General features: G+C 44.0%; 1 protein-coding gene across 4 annotated transcripts in view; it reads left to right on the top strand.

Annotated features, from left to right (window-relative positions):
- RBPMS (RNA binding protein, mRNA processing factor) overlaps positions 1 to 16069 on the top strand; it is a 79523-nt gene that overhangs the window by 30072 nt on the left and 33382 nt on the right. For all 4 annotated transcript variants that reach the window (XR_008328304.1, XM_053371997.1, XM_053372000.1 and 1 more), the window contains exons 2-4: positions 6116 to 6189; positions 9460 to 9498; positions 10065 to 10127. Coding sequence is in view for 3 of the 4 variants with exons in the window: in XM_053371997.1 (XP_053227972.1) it covers positions 6116 to 6189; positions 9460 to 9498; positions 10065 to 10127 (176 nt within the window). In the remaining variant the exon portion in view is untranslated. The remainder of the gene's footprint in view (positions 1 to 6115; positions 6190 to 9459; positions 9499 to 10064; positions 10128 to 16069) is intronic.

Below are 16069 nucleotides of genomic sequence, written 5' to 3'. Positions count from 1 at the left end.
GGTCACTTACTATTTGGACCATGATTACATCAAGCCAGAAGAGACCCTTTGTTGCTCAGTTTTAAGTGCTTGGTAAATTCGCTGACTGAAACTGTAGGCTCAAGTTAAATGTAAATACCCTGCTTAACTAGCACAGAAAAGAAAGAAGACAAAGGCACCCAAATGAAAACAAACGTCCTCACCTTCTGTCGGGAGCAGCCCCTCTTTTGAGCAAACCTGTTTCGGTCTGTTGTTTGCATATTACCCTGATGAAGGAATTGTGCTAATTGCATAAGGCAGGAGATGGGGGACAGTCTTCTCTTAAAGGTAAAGGGACCCCTGACCATTAGGTCCAGTCGTGGCCGACTCTGGGGTTGCAGCGCTCATCTCGCTTTATTGGCCGAGGGAGCCGGCGTACAGCTTCCGGGTCATGTGGCCAGCATGACTAAGCCGCTTCTGGCGAACCAGAGCAGCGCACAGAAACGCCGTTTACCTTCCCGCCGGAGCGGTACCTATTTATCTACTTGCACTTTGACGTGCTTTCGAACTGCTAGGTTGGCAGGAGCAGAGACCGAGCAACAGGAGCTCACCCCTTCACAGGGTTTCGAACCACCGACCTTCTGTTCGGCAAGTCCTAGGCTCTGTGGTTTAACCCACAGCGCCACCCGTGTCCCAGTCTTCTCTTGCTGATGGTCAAATAAGGTGTTAAACGGGAGAGGACTGAATGTACAAATATTTACCAAACCTATCTTCACAGAGGTAAAAGTGGAAACAGTATTGTTATAGATCGGGGGGGGACCCCCCCAAATCATATAAATTAGGCATGATTTTGATTATTTGGGATGTGAAGGGAGAAATAAAAGCTGCAGAGGAATTCCTGAGCTAGCCAAAAAGACCTGGCCAAGCTAGGGCCATTAAGAAACAATACAGGGCCATTGGCATTGCAAGAGAACTGTCCTCCCCCTTTGCCCTGAGGTATGAACAGAGGCTGGGGTTTGGGAAGGTTGCCAGGGTAACTGGATGTGAGGTGAAAGGAAAAGAGAAGTTTTTTTTAGCAAGGTGTTCTGGGGAAAGAAAGGAGAAGAAGGACTGGGATCCATCTTGGGCAGGCTGGCTGAAAGCTGACTGGGAGAGATGCCTTGGACTCTGTGGCTGCAGTGCTGTGGGGTACAGTCCCCTCTTGAAACACTGTAAGATCTGGACTCCCTTCATCCAGATTGAAGGTGTAAATAGGTGAACAAACCATATTTCTTAAAGCTACAGCAGTCTCTGCCATGTCTCAATTCTGCAAAGGAACACAGACCCTGGGCGAGTGCCTGGAACCCCCTGGACACTTGCCACCGCTCATCGGAGAGAGCAGGAGGGACCCAACTTTTGTAACAGTATACACACCACAAGCAGCATTCTCTCTATCGAACTGCCTTCAGACGTCTGGGATGACAAAATCCTTTGCCTCTAGCCATGAAAGTGCCTTTCTGTGAGGTCTCTTTTATGTCCTACTGAATCCTCAATGATTATCTTTATAGTTGGCAAAAGGCAGAGTCTCAGGACAGCTGGTGATGTCTGTTTAGAGAGGTATGTGTGTGTTGGAGAGAGAGAGAGGGATGTTGGGGTCAGAGTCTATGTTATCCTGGTCAGAGGGACAAGGGTGGTGCTGTGGTCTAAACCACTGAGCCTCTTGGGCTTGCCGATTGGAAGGTTGGCGGTTCGAATCAGCGTGATGGGATGAGCTCCCATTGCTCTGTCCCAGTTTCTGCCAACCTAGCAGTTCGAAAGCATACCAGTGCAAGTAGATAAGTAGGAGCCGCTGTGGCAGGAAGATAAACTGTTTCCATGCGCTCTGGCACTTGTCATGGTGTCTCATTGCGCCAGAAGCGGTTTAGTTATGCTGGCCACATGACCTGGAAAGCTGTCTGTGGACAAACGCTGGCTCCCTCGGCCTGAAAAGCGAGATCAGCGCCGCACCGTATAATCACCTTTGACTGGACTTAACTGTCCAGGGGTCCTTTACCTTTACGTTATCCTGGTCAGGAAACTTTCTTTGGCCAACTTTTGATTGGTTGGGGTAGACGGTAGAGTCTCTTTCTGCTCCGGAACATATTAGAAAAGAGTAGCTGTTAAAGTGTGTTCTCCTTCATGGAGAGCACGTGTTGCGGTGGGGGTCACCAGGACACTCCAAAGTTGGGGGCGGGCTAATTGATCGTTGGCCACTGATGCAATTGAGGCTTCCCTTGTTGTTGGGAAGAAGTTAATGTTGCCATTTGTTGATTGACAGCCAGAAGTGCTAAAACTCCATGCACGAGGCTAGGGCTTCCTCTTTTCGCCCGTGCATCGGATTGCCCCCCCCCTAGAATTAGGGTTGTTCGCTTTGACTTTGCTATGCCTGTCATGGGGTCGTCTGCTCTTGGGGCAGGGGCCCAGTAGGAATTTTGTCCATCTGGCGGATTGGCTGGTGCCATTTGGTTTTTGCCTACTGCGTAGCAAATCATCACAACTTGTAAGGTTGCAGTTAGGCATTGGTTTATGGTTTGGTTGGTTGAGGGGCATGGATTGGCTGTGCCTGCCCCTCTAATGCTTCTGCTGCGAGGGATTCCGTTAAAGGAATTGGGGGCTAACTATTTCTTGTCCACTCTGTCAAGGGGACTCGGGCCATAGCAATGAGCTCCTGGTTGCATTTGGGCTGAGGGGAGGTTACCTGCTCCGTCGCTAGCCCCAAGTGTATTCCCCTATTCTGACTTTCGCATTGTGCGCAATGTCAGTCTGTCCCCCATGGTGGGGGCAGATAGTCGCAACCAATGCCTAAGCAACCACTCACATTTTTGTATTTTAATAAAGTTGTGGCCAAAATTATGCCAAAAACCTTAAACAAAAAATTCTGTGTGATGTGTGAGTTATTGGGGTGGCCCTGGGGACCTCGACACGCAACTTCTCCTCCTCTTCCTACTATGAGATGTGAAAAAATAGGATGGAAGGCTATGGAGTGGGCACTCATTTCATATTTGCTGAATCAAAAGCAGCACATTGCTTTGGGGCAAATTGGTACTGATTTCCTCACCAAGCTGAAGCAAGCACATCTCTCTTAATGGGAAACAGTACCAGCCAGGCTGAAACATTCTGCCTAATGTGCCGATCAGTGCCTTCCTAATCCTTCAGGACCTCTGGCACGCTTCAGAAAATTAATGTTTGGTTTGGTGGAGCATAGGGGTGGACAAACAACAGTTGGGCACTTTTATCTTGCATAGTCAGATATGAGCAGCTCTTTATGAGTCTGGAATAAACTTGCATTCCTAACTTAAGGGAGATTGTACAGTAGATTCCAAACATTGGTTGCAACCCGTGGAAATTATAACACCAGGAAACAGGCTGGGAGTACTTTCTGATGACAGAGCCCTAAACAGAGGACTCGTTTGACAGCCGGCTTCTTTCTTAAACAACAGCAACCTTTGTGCAAGTGATAGGGTAGAAACATTGCAAAACACTGTGACTTGGCATAGGAAGTTTTCATTATTTATCTATAAAACGTATGAGAGCCTTGTAAAGAAAAGTAGAACTCAGGGTGATTTGCAGCCAGTGCTATTTTTCTAGGAGGTGCTGGAGCTCACCACGAGCCAGTGTGGTGTAGTGGTTAAGAGCGATGGGCTCGTAATCTGGTGAACCGGGTTTGATTCCCCGCTCCTCCACATGCAGCTGCTGGGTGACCTTGGGCTAGTCACACTTCTTTGAAGTCTCTCAGCCCCACTCACCTCACAGAGTGTTTGTTGTGGGGGAGGAAGGGAAAGGAGATTGTTAGCCGCTTTGAGACTCCTTCAGGTAGATATCAAACCCAAACTCTTCTTCTTCTCCCTTGTTCTCTTAGAATGGCACCCACTTGAGAGGTGCCGGAGCTAAACTCTGGTGAGGTCCAGCTGAAAAAAAAGCCCTGTGTGTAGCCAAAAAAGGAACATCGTATGAAATTCAAGTTTAAAATGCTTTCTTGATATTTCCAAAGCCAGAGGAAATGTGGTAACTCCAATGCAAGTGAGTCCAAAAGAACTTAACAAGGTTAGATGAGGTAGAGGGAGAGAAAAAGAAATGAAAATGCAGGACCTCAGGGGTGTATGGGAATCTGTTCATTAGGGCCTGACATGAATGAAGAGATTCTGGCTCAGTTGTGCCTGAAAAACGTATTTTGAAAGGAGCAGCTTATGCATTATTTAACAAGCTTATGGACCTGAAGTTACTTAGATGTTTGAAGCCTGATAGGTAGATTTTCACCAGGCCTCTGAGTGCTAAGAAGGATAATCTGGCAAGCCTCCCTGGAGAGGACATGAAGCAGTTCTTGGTACCACAAATAAGAGTCCTATCTCAGGAGCCCATAAACTGACATCATAAAGAGCTGTATGCAGAACAGGGTCTCCCAGATGTTCTTTGGCTAGAGGGAGGATTCTGTGGGAGATGTTTTCAAAGATACTCTGAGCTAAGGCTGTTTCTGAAACCATGAGTACATGATTGCAGCATACATTTTCTTCTTGCATAGCATTATTAAGTAACTTTGCACGCGGATATAGACATTGGTAGAGCATTTTACATTGCTATGGGTATAAATTTTCCGGATTTGCAGAAGTCTGCGTTACTTCATATGCATCTACAAGGAAGCCAACACTTGGCAGTAGTTTTTAAGTCATCTGCTTAAAGCTGGGTGGGGGGTTAATGCTGCTTTAATGGGTAAACATTTATTTATTTCTGGCTAAGTAATTGTTGAGAGAAGCTTGAAGTCATGACTGCAGCAAAATATGGCTATGATCCACTAGCACTTTCTTTCCATTGCAGAAGAAACTGCTTTAGTATCAGTGTAATTCTGTTGGTTGTTTTTTTTTAATGTTGCAGGATGTGCAGGAGTTATTATTTGAAATTAACAAACAGGGCTGGGGAAATGAAACATTGCCATCTGATGACTTTGAAGCCATTTTCATATTTGTGTTTGTAAGGAAGGTTTAGACCTTCCAGGTCGGCCAATTGGTGCCGAAGAAGGATAGAACTTTCTTTATGTACGCTACAACAGCAGCAAGAATACTCATCGCAAGGTATTGGAAGACACAAGATTTACCCACCCTGGAAGAATGGCAGATGAAAGTGATGGACTACATGGAGTTGGCGGAAATGACTGGCAGAATCCGAGACCAGGGAGAAGAGCTGGTGGAAGAAGATTGGAAGAAATTTAAAGACTATTTGCAGAAATATTGTAAAATTAATGAAAGTTAAATGATGTTGGTTTGAAATTAAGTGGCCTTAGTAACAAGGTTAATAAGAATATGTAAAAAAGGGACAGATAACGGATGAAAATATAAGGTTATAACATGTTGAGATATTGAGTTAAGATAAAAGAAAGAGGGTAAGGATTTGCTGATTTAATTCTGTGAATGGGAATATAAAAAAGGGAGGTGTGAGGAGGTCAAGGAAATAAGCAAAGGAAATTTAAAATTTGAAAAACTGATTTGTTTTTAATTACTCTTTTGTCTTTTTATTTTTTCTGTATTTTATTTTTTATGTATCTTTGTACTTTATGTAGTTTCTTTCTTGTTTTTTTCTGTATTTTTTCTATTTTGTAATTTTTTTTCTTTATAAAACTTTAATAAATATCTTTAGACCTTCCAGGTCACCTGCAGTAAGTAAGAATCCCTTGTGCTCAGAGATGGGAAGCTTTTGTAAATTAAGAGTTCAGGTCACTCTCCACATACTTCCTGTTGATTTGTCATATACAGTGGTACCTCGGGTTACATACGCTTCAGGTTACAGACTCCGCTAACCCAGAAATAGTGCTTCAGGTTAAGAACTTTGCTTCAGGATGAGAACAGAAATTGTGCTCCGGCGGCACGGCAGCAGCAGGAGGCCCCATTAGCTAAAGTGGTGCTTCAGGATAAGAACTGTTTCAGGTTAAGTACGGACCTCTGGAACGAATTAAGTACTTAACCTGAGGTACCACTGTACAGCTAACAAGATATGTTTGGGCAGGTAGGCCAGTAATTTTTGTGAACAGACTTTAAAGGTTGAAGAAACTACTATTTGGAACTTCTTCATTTTTTGAAAAAAACCAAGGTTAAGTTGCCTTAATATTCTTGACGTGTGCCCTTTTCGCTTTTGTTTTTGTTAAAGGTACGAACGCTATTTGTCAGCGGCCTGCCTCTGGACATCAAGCCCCGGGAACTCTATTTGTTGTTCAGACCATTCAAGGTACCCTGCTATTGAACCTGGAACTGAAGTGCCAGTGTCCTTATTTACGTAAATACTTGTGGTTCGTTTACTGTTTGTTATAAATGGTAAATCGGCACAATAATATGTAATTGCCTCTTCTGGAGTAGCGGTCAGAAATTCAGACGATGCTCCTCAGTATCTGGATTCTGAAAAAGGTTGGGATGCAGTCTATCATGGTATCTTATTTCAAATAAAAACTTGGCTACAATGACTTTCCCATGAAGTGAAAGTTGGCCAACAGCCCATGAATAGAGTAATTATAAATAGCATACTGGTGTGATCAGGGTTTAAAGTTGTGAATGCTAACCTCTAATGAGGATAGGGATTTGGAGTAAGGATTCATAAGAAGGCTCAGCGACATGTAATAATATGAACACACTTATGTATGCTTCCTGCAAGCATACATGCGTATTCCTGGTTGCTCCTTGGAAGTCCTCCAGCTCCCAGTCCAGGCAACAGAATTCCTGCAGCCCAGCCTGGTTTATTTTCTGTTGCAGTGCTGGTTTTTCTTAGGAAATAAACCCCATCTTCCAAGTTTTAACTACTAGATGTAAAAATGTCCCAACTCCAGACTTCCTTAGTACACATTAGTGTCTTGGCATTATGTGTGTAGCAAACTGAATCTGGCTAGCTAATGCTGAAGTACCTCCTGCTTCCCAGCAGTTGGCGTGTCTTGGGGTACAACTACTTTTATGTTTCCCTCTGTATCGAAGTCAAGATGTGCATGTGTCCCATTTTCAGACAGAAAATGAATTGGACTATAGATTCACTAGAAGGGACGCGGGTGGCGCTGTGGGTTAAACCACAGAGCCTAGGACTTGCCGATCAGAAGGTCAGCGATTTGAATCCCCGCGACGGGGTGAGCTCCCGTTGCTTGGTCCCTGCTCCTGCCCACCTAGCAGTTCAAAAGCACATCAAAGTGCAAGTAGATAAATAGGTACCGCTCCAGCGGGAAGTTAAATGCCATTTCCGTGCACTGCTCTGGTTCGCCAGAAGCGGCTTAGTCATGCTGGCCACATGACGTGGAAGCTGTATGCCGGCTCCCTCGGCCAGTAAAGCGAGATGAGCGCCGCAACCCCAGAGTCGTCCATGACTGGAGCTAATGGTCAGGGGTCCCTTTACCTTTACCTTTATAGATTCACTAAATTTGAGTTTCTGGGTCTTACAGACATAATCTGTAATGATTTTAACATCCCATAAGTATTATTTTTGCTTCCAGGGAGCACCGTAAATGTCCCATCATTGCAGAATTTGCATGCAAGGATAGCCCTGATTCCCGCTGCTTTATGAAAACCACCAGTGGCTTTGTGACATATTACTCTTATCCCCACCCTTCCATCAGACCTGTTTGCATGCCTAAGAAGCATACCTCACATTTAGAAACGGGGAAAAGCTTGAATCCTGCCATGCTCAACAGGCCTGGAAGCGAACAGGTCAAGAACGAATTTGAGCAGGACCTACCATAACTAGTGTCTGAAATTGAAAATGGAGAGGCAGCGTAGGATTTTTGGAAGCAGAGACAGAGGGAAAGGCATCCCAAGGGCAAGAGAGGAAGTGGAGCCCCATGAGAAGAACAAAGCCACCTGGATAGGGAATCTGGGACAGGAACGTGCCCCACATTTCTCAGCTTCTGCCTATCCTCATGGTTACTTCACACACACACTTTGGTGTGCATCTCACTAGCTGCTTAAGATTTGCATCATTAGCTTTCCTAGTAAAGCTATTTGAAGATTCTCTTCCACAAGCTTTCCCTTTGACCTTCTTTTGCAAACGATCAGCTATGTTCCTTTTATTGCTAGCAGAGCAGGGATATAAATTTTCCTCATCTTCTACATGAAATCCTCTGACACCCATATTTAATTGGGCAGAGTGGACACCCTGTTCTCTTAGACCTGGGGTAGCTAACCTTTTTTGGCCTTCTCTCTGCCTCTTACACCCACGACGCACAAACCCCTATTTGCTAACCCTTATTTTATACCATCCCAGAATCTGTATCACCCTTTATTTACATCTGCAAGTAGACACTAGACTTGAATGTTGATTCTCTTTTAAGGAGTTTTTTTTAAAAAAATCAAAGAACTTCTCTAAACATCCAGTGTAGTCATATAGTAAGCCTGGATTTAAGAATGCAGATATGTTACGTTTGAATGTTCCACCAACTGTGTATGTGTATATATTTTTAAACCACCCTCCTTGCACATGTGATGTTGGGGCAAAGAGTTCTAGGTTCTCGTCTTCTGCCTTGTGCACAGATTTGACATTTTTGTTTGTACCCTGAGGCATCTGGTTGGTCACGGTGTTTATATGAGAAGGGGGGCATTCAGATGTGTGGTGATCCCAGTTGCAGTGGAAAAGCTTGTACCCAAGCAAGAAAACCACAGCCATATTGAAGTACTACTGTAAAATTCTGGATATTCTAATAATTCACAGTTTGGATGGGTTTTACAATGCAAAGCTTCACATGTTTACTCAGAAGGAAGCCCTACTGTGCTCAGAATCAATCAATCAATCAATTTATTTGCATGCTCCCTTTCCAAAGTTAAAACCATGCTTAAGGCAGCTTACGACATAAAAAAGTTACATAACTACAAACATAACCAAAGTAGTCATAAACAATAAAACATCAAAAAGTGCACAACCAAACTGAACAATTTCCACATAACTTGTAACAAGATCTAAAAAAAAGATACAAAAAATAATATCAATAACAGCAAAAAACTCCAAAGAGTCTGTTCAGCAGCCTCAGCTTTTGTAGCTGGAGTCAGTCCGGGCCCTGCCCTCCCAGACCAGTTGGAAAAATGCCTGCAAGGCAAGGAGCAGGTCTTCCAGGACTTACAGCCAAGATGGTCTCTCAAAAGGGCTTACTTCTAAGTAAGTGTGCAAAGGTTTTCAGGCTTGCTATTTTTGTTTAATTATTCCCTCTCAAACAAGAACAGTAGGCGACACGTATTTCCAGCAAGAATAAGCACCCTTAAAAACCATGCTGTTAAGCCCACCTTTAGGAGTTGGGATAGAGTAGGAGAGTTCAGCTCCTACTGTTAATAAGACTTCTGCCTTGGAGCCAAATGAAATACCTTGCATCTTTCCCACAAACCTTCCTCTTAAAGTTTGCTGTTTCTAAGTATAGCCAAATAACAAGTCACTCAGGGAAAAATGTACTGTGTCCTGTTTTTATATATTCACATTTATTTATCTAGCATTGATCTTAAATTTTATCTTGGCCAGACTAATTTTTATTTCTTCCTGCAGGGTTATGAAGGCTCTCTTATTAAACTCACATCTAAGCAGGTAAGCCGAATACACAGTGAAATCGTTAACATAAATGTCAGCGGTGTATGGTTAACGTGAGAAATTCTAAAACTAAGGAGATGGTATGAGATGGTATGAAATTTTGGCACAAAGTTTCAAACACCATAAATCTCCTGATTGTATTCAGTCTAGATTCACCTTGGCTGTCTTGTGGGCTATTAAACATTATTTGGGTTTATGTGGAGTTCAGCAAAGATTTTCAAAAGCATCATACAGTAACGTTATAGAACTGCCAACAGGTTGAAGATAATAAAGTGTCTTTTAACCGAAGGAAAACTAAACCTTAATGTGTTCATTTCCTTTTAACACAAAATAGCCATAAAAAAAGAGGCAATTATACCTTGTACTTCCAAGCTCACCACTTAAAACTGATAATCACCAATGTTCTGTTTGATTAATCTTTTAATTCAGTGGATTACAGTAGCTGCAGCAGTATGTAACTTTTTTTATCACTGAAGTGTGAATATTCCTATCCCTGGGTTCTTTATTCATCCTTCAACAATAATTCCCCACCCCTAACCTCTGATTTTCTCATTTTCTTCCAGCCCGTGGGCTTCGTTAGTTTCGACAGTCGCTCAGAAGCAGAAGCTGCTAAGAATGCTTTGAATGTGAGTATTGGTGCCATATGAAAAGCTTCTGGGTTGTGTTACAGCAGAGCTGCAGTAGCAGCAGAACAGTGTGGTGGAACTTCTCCTGGCCGTGTAGCACTTGAGACTGCAGATGGGGATCCTTAAATTCTCACTCATTTGAAGAACAGAGCATAGGAATTTAAGAGAGTGGTGGGGATGACAATGAACAAAACACAAGGCAAAGCTGTGCAGAGTATTGTTACGAAGCAGTTCCCGACATAATAAAATCGCACCACGTTTTAAAACTGGAACCGTCCAAAATTAACAGCAGCAGCAGCAGCAGCAACTATAGTGCAGGCAATCCTTAAACCCAGAGCAAGTTTAACCCAAGACCTCCAAATACATGTGTTTTAGTTAGGTGATGGAAGCCCATCAAGGATGTGGACATCTGTACTACGGTTGTTAGAATGATTGGACTTAGCTGAGATGGCAGAGTTGGCTGTAGCTGGTAAATTGTCTGTAGCTGGAAATAGACAATCCTTGCCATTGATGCCACCAGGGTTTTCAGCGGCACCCTGACTACATACCTGCTCTTTCAGGGAGAGTGCTGCTCCACCCAGGACAGGCTGAATGCCTGGTTTCCATAACTGAGATCCATCCACCAACAAGACCAGATCTGTCTTAGTGCTGAAACCCAGGCCTTAACCAGAAAGGGTCAAGAGAATGAGGAAGTGGTGTACATACAGGGGCCACCTCAGTTTTCAGAGGCCTCATTGCGTTGTGTGGAATGAAGCAAGCAGGCTGCGAGTGTGAGCCACAGTTGAGAAGGGATGAAACATCACCTCAGACACTACGTTGTCAAAAACAGGAGGGAGCAGTATCCCTGAGTGTTTGTGTTTTACTTTCACCTGTGTAGATGGGGAGAAATAGAATATTGCATTAGTTGTTGTTGTTGTTGTTGTTGTTTAGTCGTTTAGTCATGTCTGACTCCTCATGACTCCATGCACCAGAGCACGCCAGGCACTTCCGTCTTCCACTGCCTCCCGCAGTTTGGTCAAATTCATGCTGGTAGCTTCGAGAACACTATCCAACCATCTTGTCCTCTGTCATCCCTTCTCCTTGTGCCCTCAATATTTCCCAACATCAGGGTCTTTTCTAGGGAGTTTTCTCATGAGGTGGCCAAAGTATTGGAGCCTCAGCTTCACGATTGCATTAGTACTTAATAGCTTAATCCCCAGTGAGAGGGATTTTGCAAGAAAGTAAAAAGTTTCCTGCATTTTGTGCTACCATCCTCCATCCATCATAGTAAAGGGGAATTTTCCTATTATTAGTCATGGATTATACAGGGCAGAAAATAGCCCTTCTATGCTAGGGTTGAGGAGCAGGAATATTACACTATTGTGTGATTTTTCTGAACGCCTTAGTCTTCCTTCAGGTGGCATTAGGTGGAGCAGATGTTCCCTTTTGTGTTCTGCCAGTGAGATCGCTCAGATATTGTTGAGTGCAAACAAAGTTCAGCCAAGTTTAATGTACCTTTAAAATGTGTTGGAAAGACACAGGGTTTTTTAAAGTTCAGTGCAGGAGGATGGAAATTAGTTCAGAAGAGGACTAACATAGCTGAAGAACCCAGTTTGTTATATCTGTAGTGAGGAGTTATCTCTCTTTATAGGAGATTTGACTGGATATCTTAAGCTCACACCTTAAGTACAGAATCCTAATAAACAATTTTGGGGTTCTGTTTGCCAGTCCATATGCAAAATGCTAAAGCATAGCTCTAATCCCTGCTGGCAGTGCTTTTTTCCCTAGAAAAATAGGTGCCGGTATTCACCATGAAGTTATCACAGTAAGTGTCACACTTTTTAACAACAACAACAACAACAACAAGGTGTACCCTTGAGTACCCCCTGAAAAAAAAACTGCCTGGAGGTATTTTGCCTGAAATTTACAGTTTTTGACTGAATATGCAGTCCTGTAGAGTGAATTCTCCACCTGAGTAAGCAGGCAGGGATATGTCGATCTTGATTTCAGATGGCTCTGAATTAGTCTGTCTGCAGGTTTGCATAACTAAAGGTGCATGCCTCGTGAATTGAACAGAAACAAATACAGTGGTACCTCGGGTTACATACGCTTCAAGGTTACATACGCTTCAGGTTACAGACGCCGCTAACCCAGAAATAGTGCTTCAGGTTAAGAACTTTGCTTCAGGATGAGAACAGAAATTGTGCTCTGGCAGCGCGGCGGCAGCAGGAGGCCCCGTTAGCTAAAGTGGTGCTTCAGGTTAAGAGCAGTTTCAGGTTAAGAACGGACCTCTGGAACGAATTAAGTACTTAACCCGAGGTACCAGTGTAGCGTGCAAAAGTAACATGAACTTTTCAGTCTGCATACGTCATGCAAACTAAGTAAGCTTCCATGCATTTCCTTTTATTTTACGTAATTCTACCTCTGCTACTCATGGTTGCAAAACATTCTGCAAGGCAGAAGAACCCCAAGCCCATCTCCATTGCAAGTCTGCTATAGCGGTTAAGAGTGTTGGACTAGGACCTGGGTCCTAGACATGGGTTCAGTTTCCTGTTCAGCCATGAAGCTCACTAGGTGACCTTGGGCTGTCACCTTCTCTTAGCCTAACTTACCTCACAGGGTTTTGTGAGGATAAAATGTGACAGGAGAGAGCCTTGTTTTCTTTAGTACAACCAACTCCCTCTGATGCCGGCTCTCCATGTCTGTCTCTTCAGCCTCTCTGGCCCTTCGTCCAATGCACTCTTTCCTGTCTCTCTCTTTTCTACCTCACCTCCTCCCAGGCTGACACTCAGGCTGTTCATGGTGACGACCAGGGCTTTTCACAGGAATCTCTTGCAACTGGTGGACTAGATATATATATAGCCATTGGTGTTTGTAGCCATTGTTGCCCCTATCCTTCATGAACTTGTATAATCCTCCTTTGGGCTGGATCTAGTTTGCCTACCCATGGACTAGGAGGATGGGATGCCAATGCTAGTATAAATAAATACATCCAGTAGAAGATGGGGGGTGTCTTTGCTACGTGACTGACTTCAGACGCATTGATTTTAGTAAATCTTATACATGACTAAAGGGACACGGGTGGCGCTGTGGGTTAAACCACAGAGCCTAGGACTTGCTGATCAGAAGGTCAGCGGTTCGAATCCCCACAATGGGGTGAGCTCCCGTTGCTCGGTCCCTGCTCCTGCCAACCTAGCAGTTCGAAAGCACGTCAAAGTGCAAGTAGATAAATAGGTACCGCTCCGGCGGGAAGGTTAAATGGTGTTTCCGTGCACTGCTCTGGTTAGCCAGAAGGGGCTTAGTCATGCTGGCCACATGACCCCGAAGCTGGTCAGGGGTCCCTTTACCTTTACCTTATACATGACTAAGCTTTCTGCGGCTCTGGGTCACTGAATGAGAAGCGTAATATAACAGTATAATATGCTTAAGACAGAGGATATAATATGCTTAAGACAAAGACAGTTACATCAGTTAAACAAAAGCAACAAATAAAAATCTGACCTATCAGAAAAAAGCTAGCCTAAACAAGCACAAAAATAACAGAGGGCCTGACAAACCTCACCAAGCAGAGTTCCACAATTTAGGTGTGGACACAGGGCAAGTTCCTTTCACTCGGTGCTTTTTTTCTGGGGGTACTCAAGGGTACACAGTACCAGCACCTTTTTTTCTAGAACACCTCCAAGTTGGTGGCCATCACTGCCTCTCATGAGGGCAAAGGACTAGGACAGGGGTCAGCAAACTTTTTCAGCAGGGGGCCGGTCCACTGTCCCTCAAACCTTGTGGGGTGGCCGGACTACATTTTGAAGAAAAAATGAACAAATTCCTATGCCCCACAAATAACCCAGAGATGCATTTTAAATAAAAGGACACATTCTACTCATGTAAAAACAGGCTGATTCCCGGACCGTCCGTGGGCCAGATTTAGAAGGTGATTGGGTCAGATTCGGCCCCTCCTTTGGGCCAGATTCGGCCCCCAGGCCTTAGTTTGCCTACCCATGGACTAGGAGGATGTGATGCCAATGCTAGTATAAATAAATACATTCAGTAGAAGATGGGAGATGTCTTTGCTACGTGACTGACTTCAGACCCATTGATTTTAGTAAATCTTATACATGACTAAGCTTTCTGCGGCTCAGGGTCATTGAGTGAGAAGCGCAAATGGCTTTAGGTTTGTGAAACTGCTCCAAGTTATTCTTTTAAATGTTCCTGTGTAGGCTACCTTGTAGGAATTTTGCCTGATAATGGAGTTGAAACAATGCAGCTCATTGATCTTGTCAGCATCACGTTATGGATGAACGCAGACAGATATCTAAAATGTAGCTGCCCTGTGCTGGAGAGAAAAACCCATCCATGCCGGATGTGTCAGATGTGAAGATAATCTCTTGGTGTCGTTGCTGTCAAGTGATGACAACTCATATGTGAGTTCTCTCTACACATTGGCATTCCTTTAAGTTGTACCCGGTACTCAAGAAAGCAGTATTATAAAGAAGTGTGTCTCCAGGCCTATGAGGAATGAGTTTCCCTCAAAACTGATCTCCCCCAGCAAAACCTTGTTACTGGGGAGAAGCATTCCCGAAGAGTAGAATGCCTTCGCTCCGACACTGATTTTTGTTCGTTTTAAAGTACAGTGGTACCTCGGGTTACATACGCTTCAGGTTACATACGCTTCAGGTTACAGACTCCGCTAACCCAGAAATAGTGCTTCAGGTTAAGAACTTTGCTTCAGGATGAGAACAGAAATTGTGCTCCGGTGGCGCGGCGGCAGCAGGAGGCCCCATTAGCTAAAGTGGTGCTTCAGGTTAAGAACAGTTTCAGGTTAAGAATGGACCTCCGGAACGAATTAAGTACTTAACCCGAGGTACCACTGTACTGTTTCTTTGTCTTGTGTGGGGTGGGAGGGGAGTTAGCTGCCAGGAAATATAGTTATGTTCTGTGTGTACAGAGTTAACCTCATTATTGATGACCCTCAAGAGCAAAAATATCTTGAGTGCAGGGAACAATTTTTCAGACCAGGATAAAAAGCATGCAGCAAGTACACTGGTTCCCTAGTCTGTTTTCCTGTCTTCATTTTTTATGTACAATATCTTCTTGGCTCTGCTAATCTCCGGGGATAAGAGTGAAGCAGAGCAGGATACAGACTGCCTTATATGGTGCTGATACTAAAGATGTTTTAGGAATGTGACTTGCTCTAAAGCCTATGGCCCCAGTTTTTGCTGCCAAACAAATTAGGTCATTTAAACTTCTGAGGTTTTAAAAGGACGTTGGAACTTTAATTTGGAACAAGAAACTGATGTTTTTTTGTTGAATGGTTCAGACTCCCAGGGAGTCTAGGTCTGTAATTTTTTGTCAGGCTTCTTGACTCTTACTTGCTGGTTTCTGGGTGCAATGTCCCCCCCCCCCCGGTTTAAAGTGAACAGGGAAACTTTTAAGGCAGGGGTCAGCAAACTTTTTCAGCAGGGGGCCGGTCCACTGTCCCCTGGACCTTGTGGGGGGCTAGACTGTATTTTGAAAAAAATATATGAACGAATTCCTATGCCCCACAAATAACCCAGAGATGCATTTTAAATAAAAGGACACATTCTACTCATGTAAAAACACACTGGTTCCCAGACTGTCTGCGGGCCGGATTTAGAAGGTGATTGGGCCAGATCCAGCCCCCGGGCCTTAATTTGCCCACCCATGTTTTAAGGCCTGCTAAAAAACAGATACCGTATTTTTCGCTCTATAAGACGCACCAGACCACAAGACGCACCTAGTTTTTGGAGAAGGAAAACAAGAAAAAAAATATTCTGAATCTCAGAAGCCAGAACAGCAAGAGGGATTGCTGCGCAGTGAAAGCAGCAATCCCTCTTGCTGTTCTGGCTTCTGCGATACCTGCGCAGCCTGCATTCTCTCCATAAGACGCACACACATTTCCCCTTACTTTTTAGGAGGGAAAAAGTGAGTCTTATAGAGCAAAAAAT

The sequence above is a fragment of the Podarcis raffonei genome, chromosome 17, assembly GCF_027172205.1.
Source record: "Podarcis raffonei isolate rPodRaf1 chromosome 17, rPodRaf1.pri, whole genome shotgun sequence".
Taxonomy (NCBI): domain Eukaryota; kingdom Metazoa; phylum Chordata; class Lepidosauria; order Squamata; family Lacertidae; genus Podarcis; species Podarcis raffonei.
The sequence above is the reverse complement of the archived record's forward strand: the minus strand, read 5'-3'. Positions and strand labels throughout refer to the sequence as shown.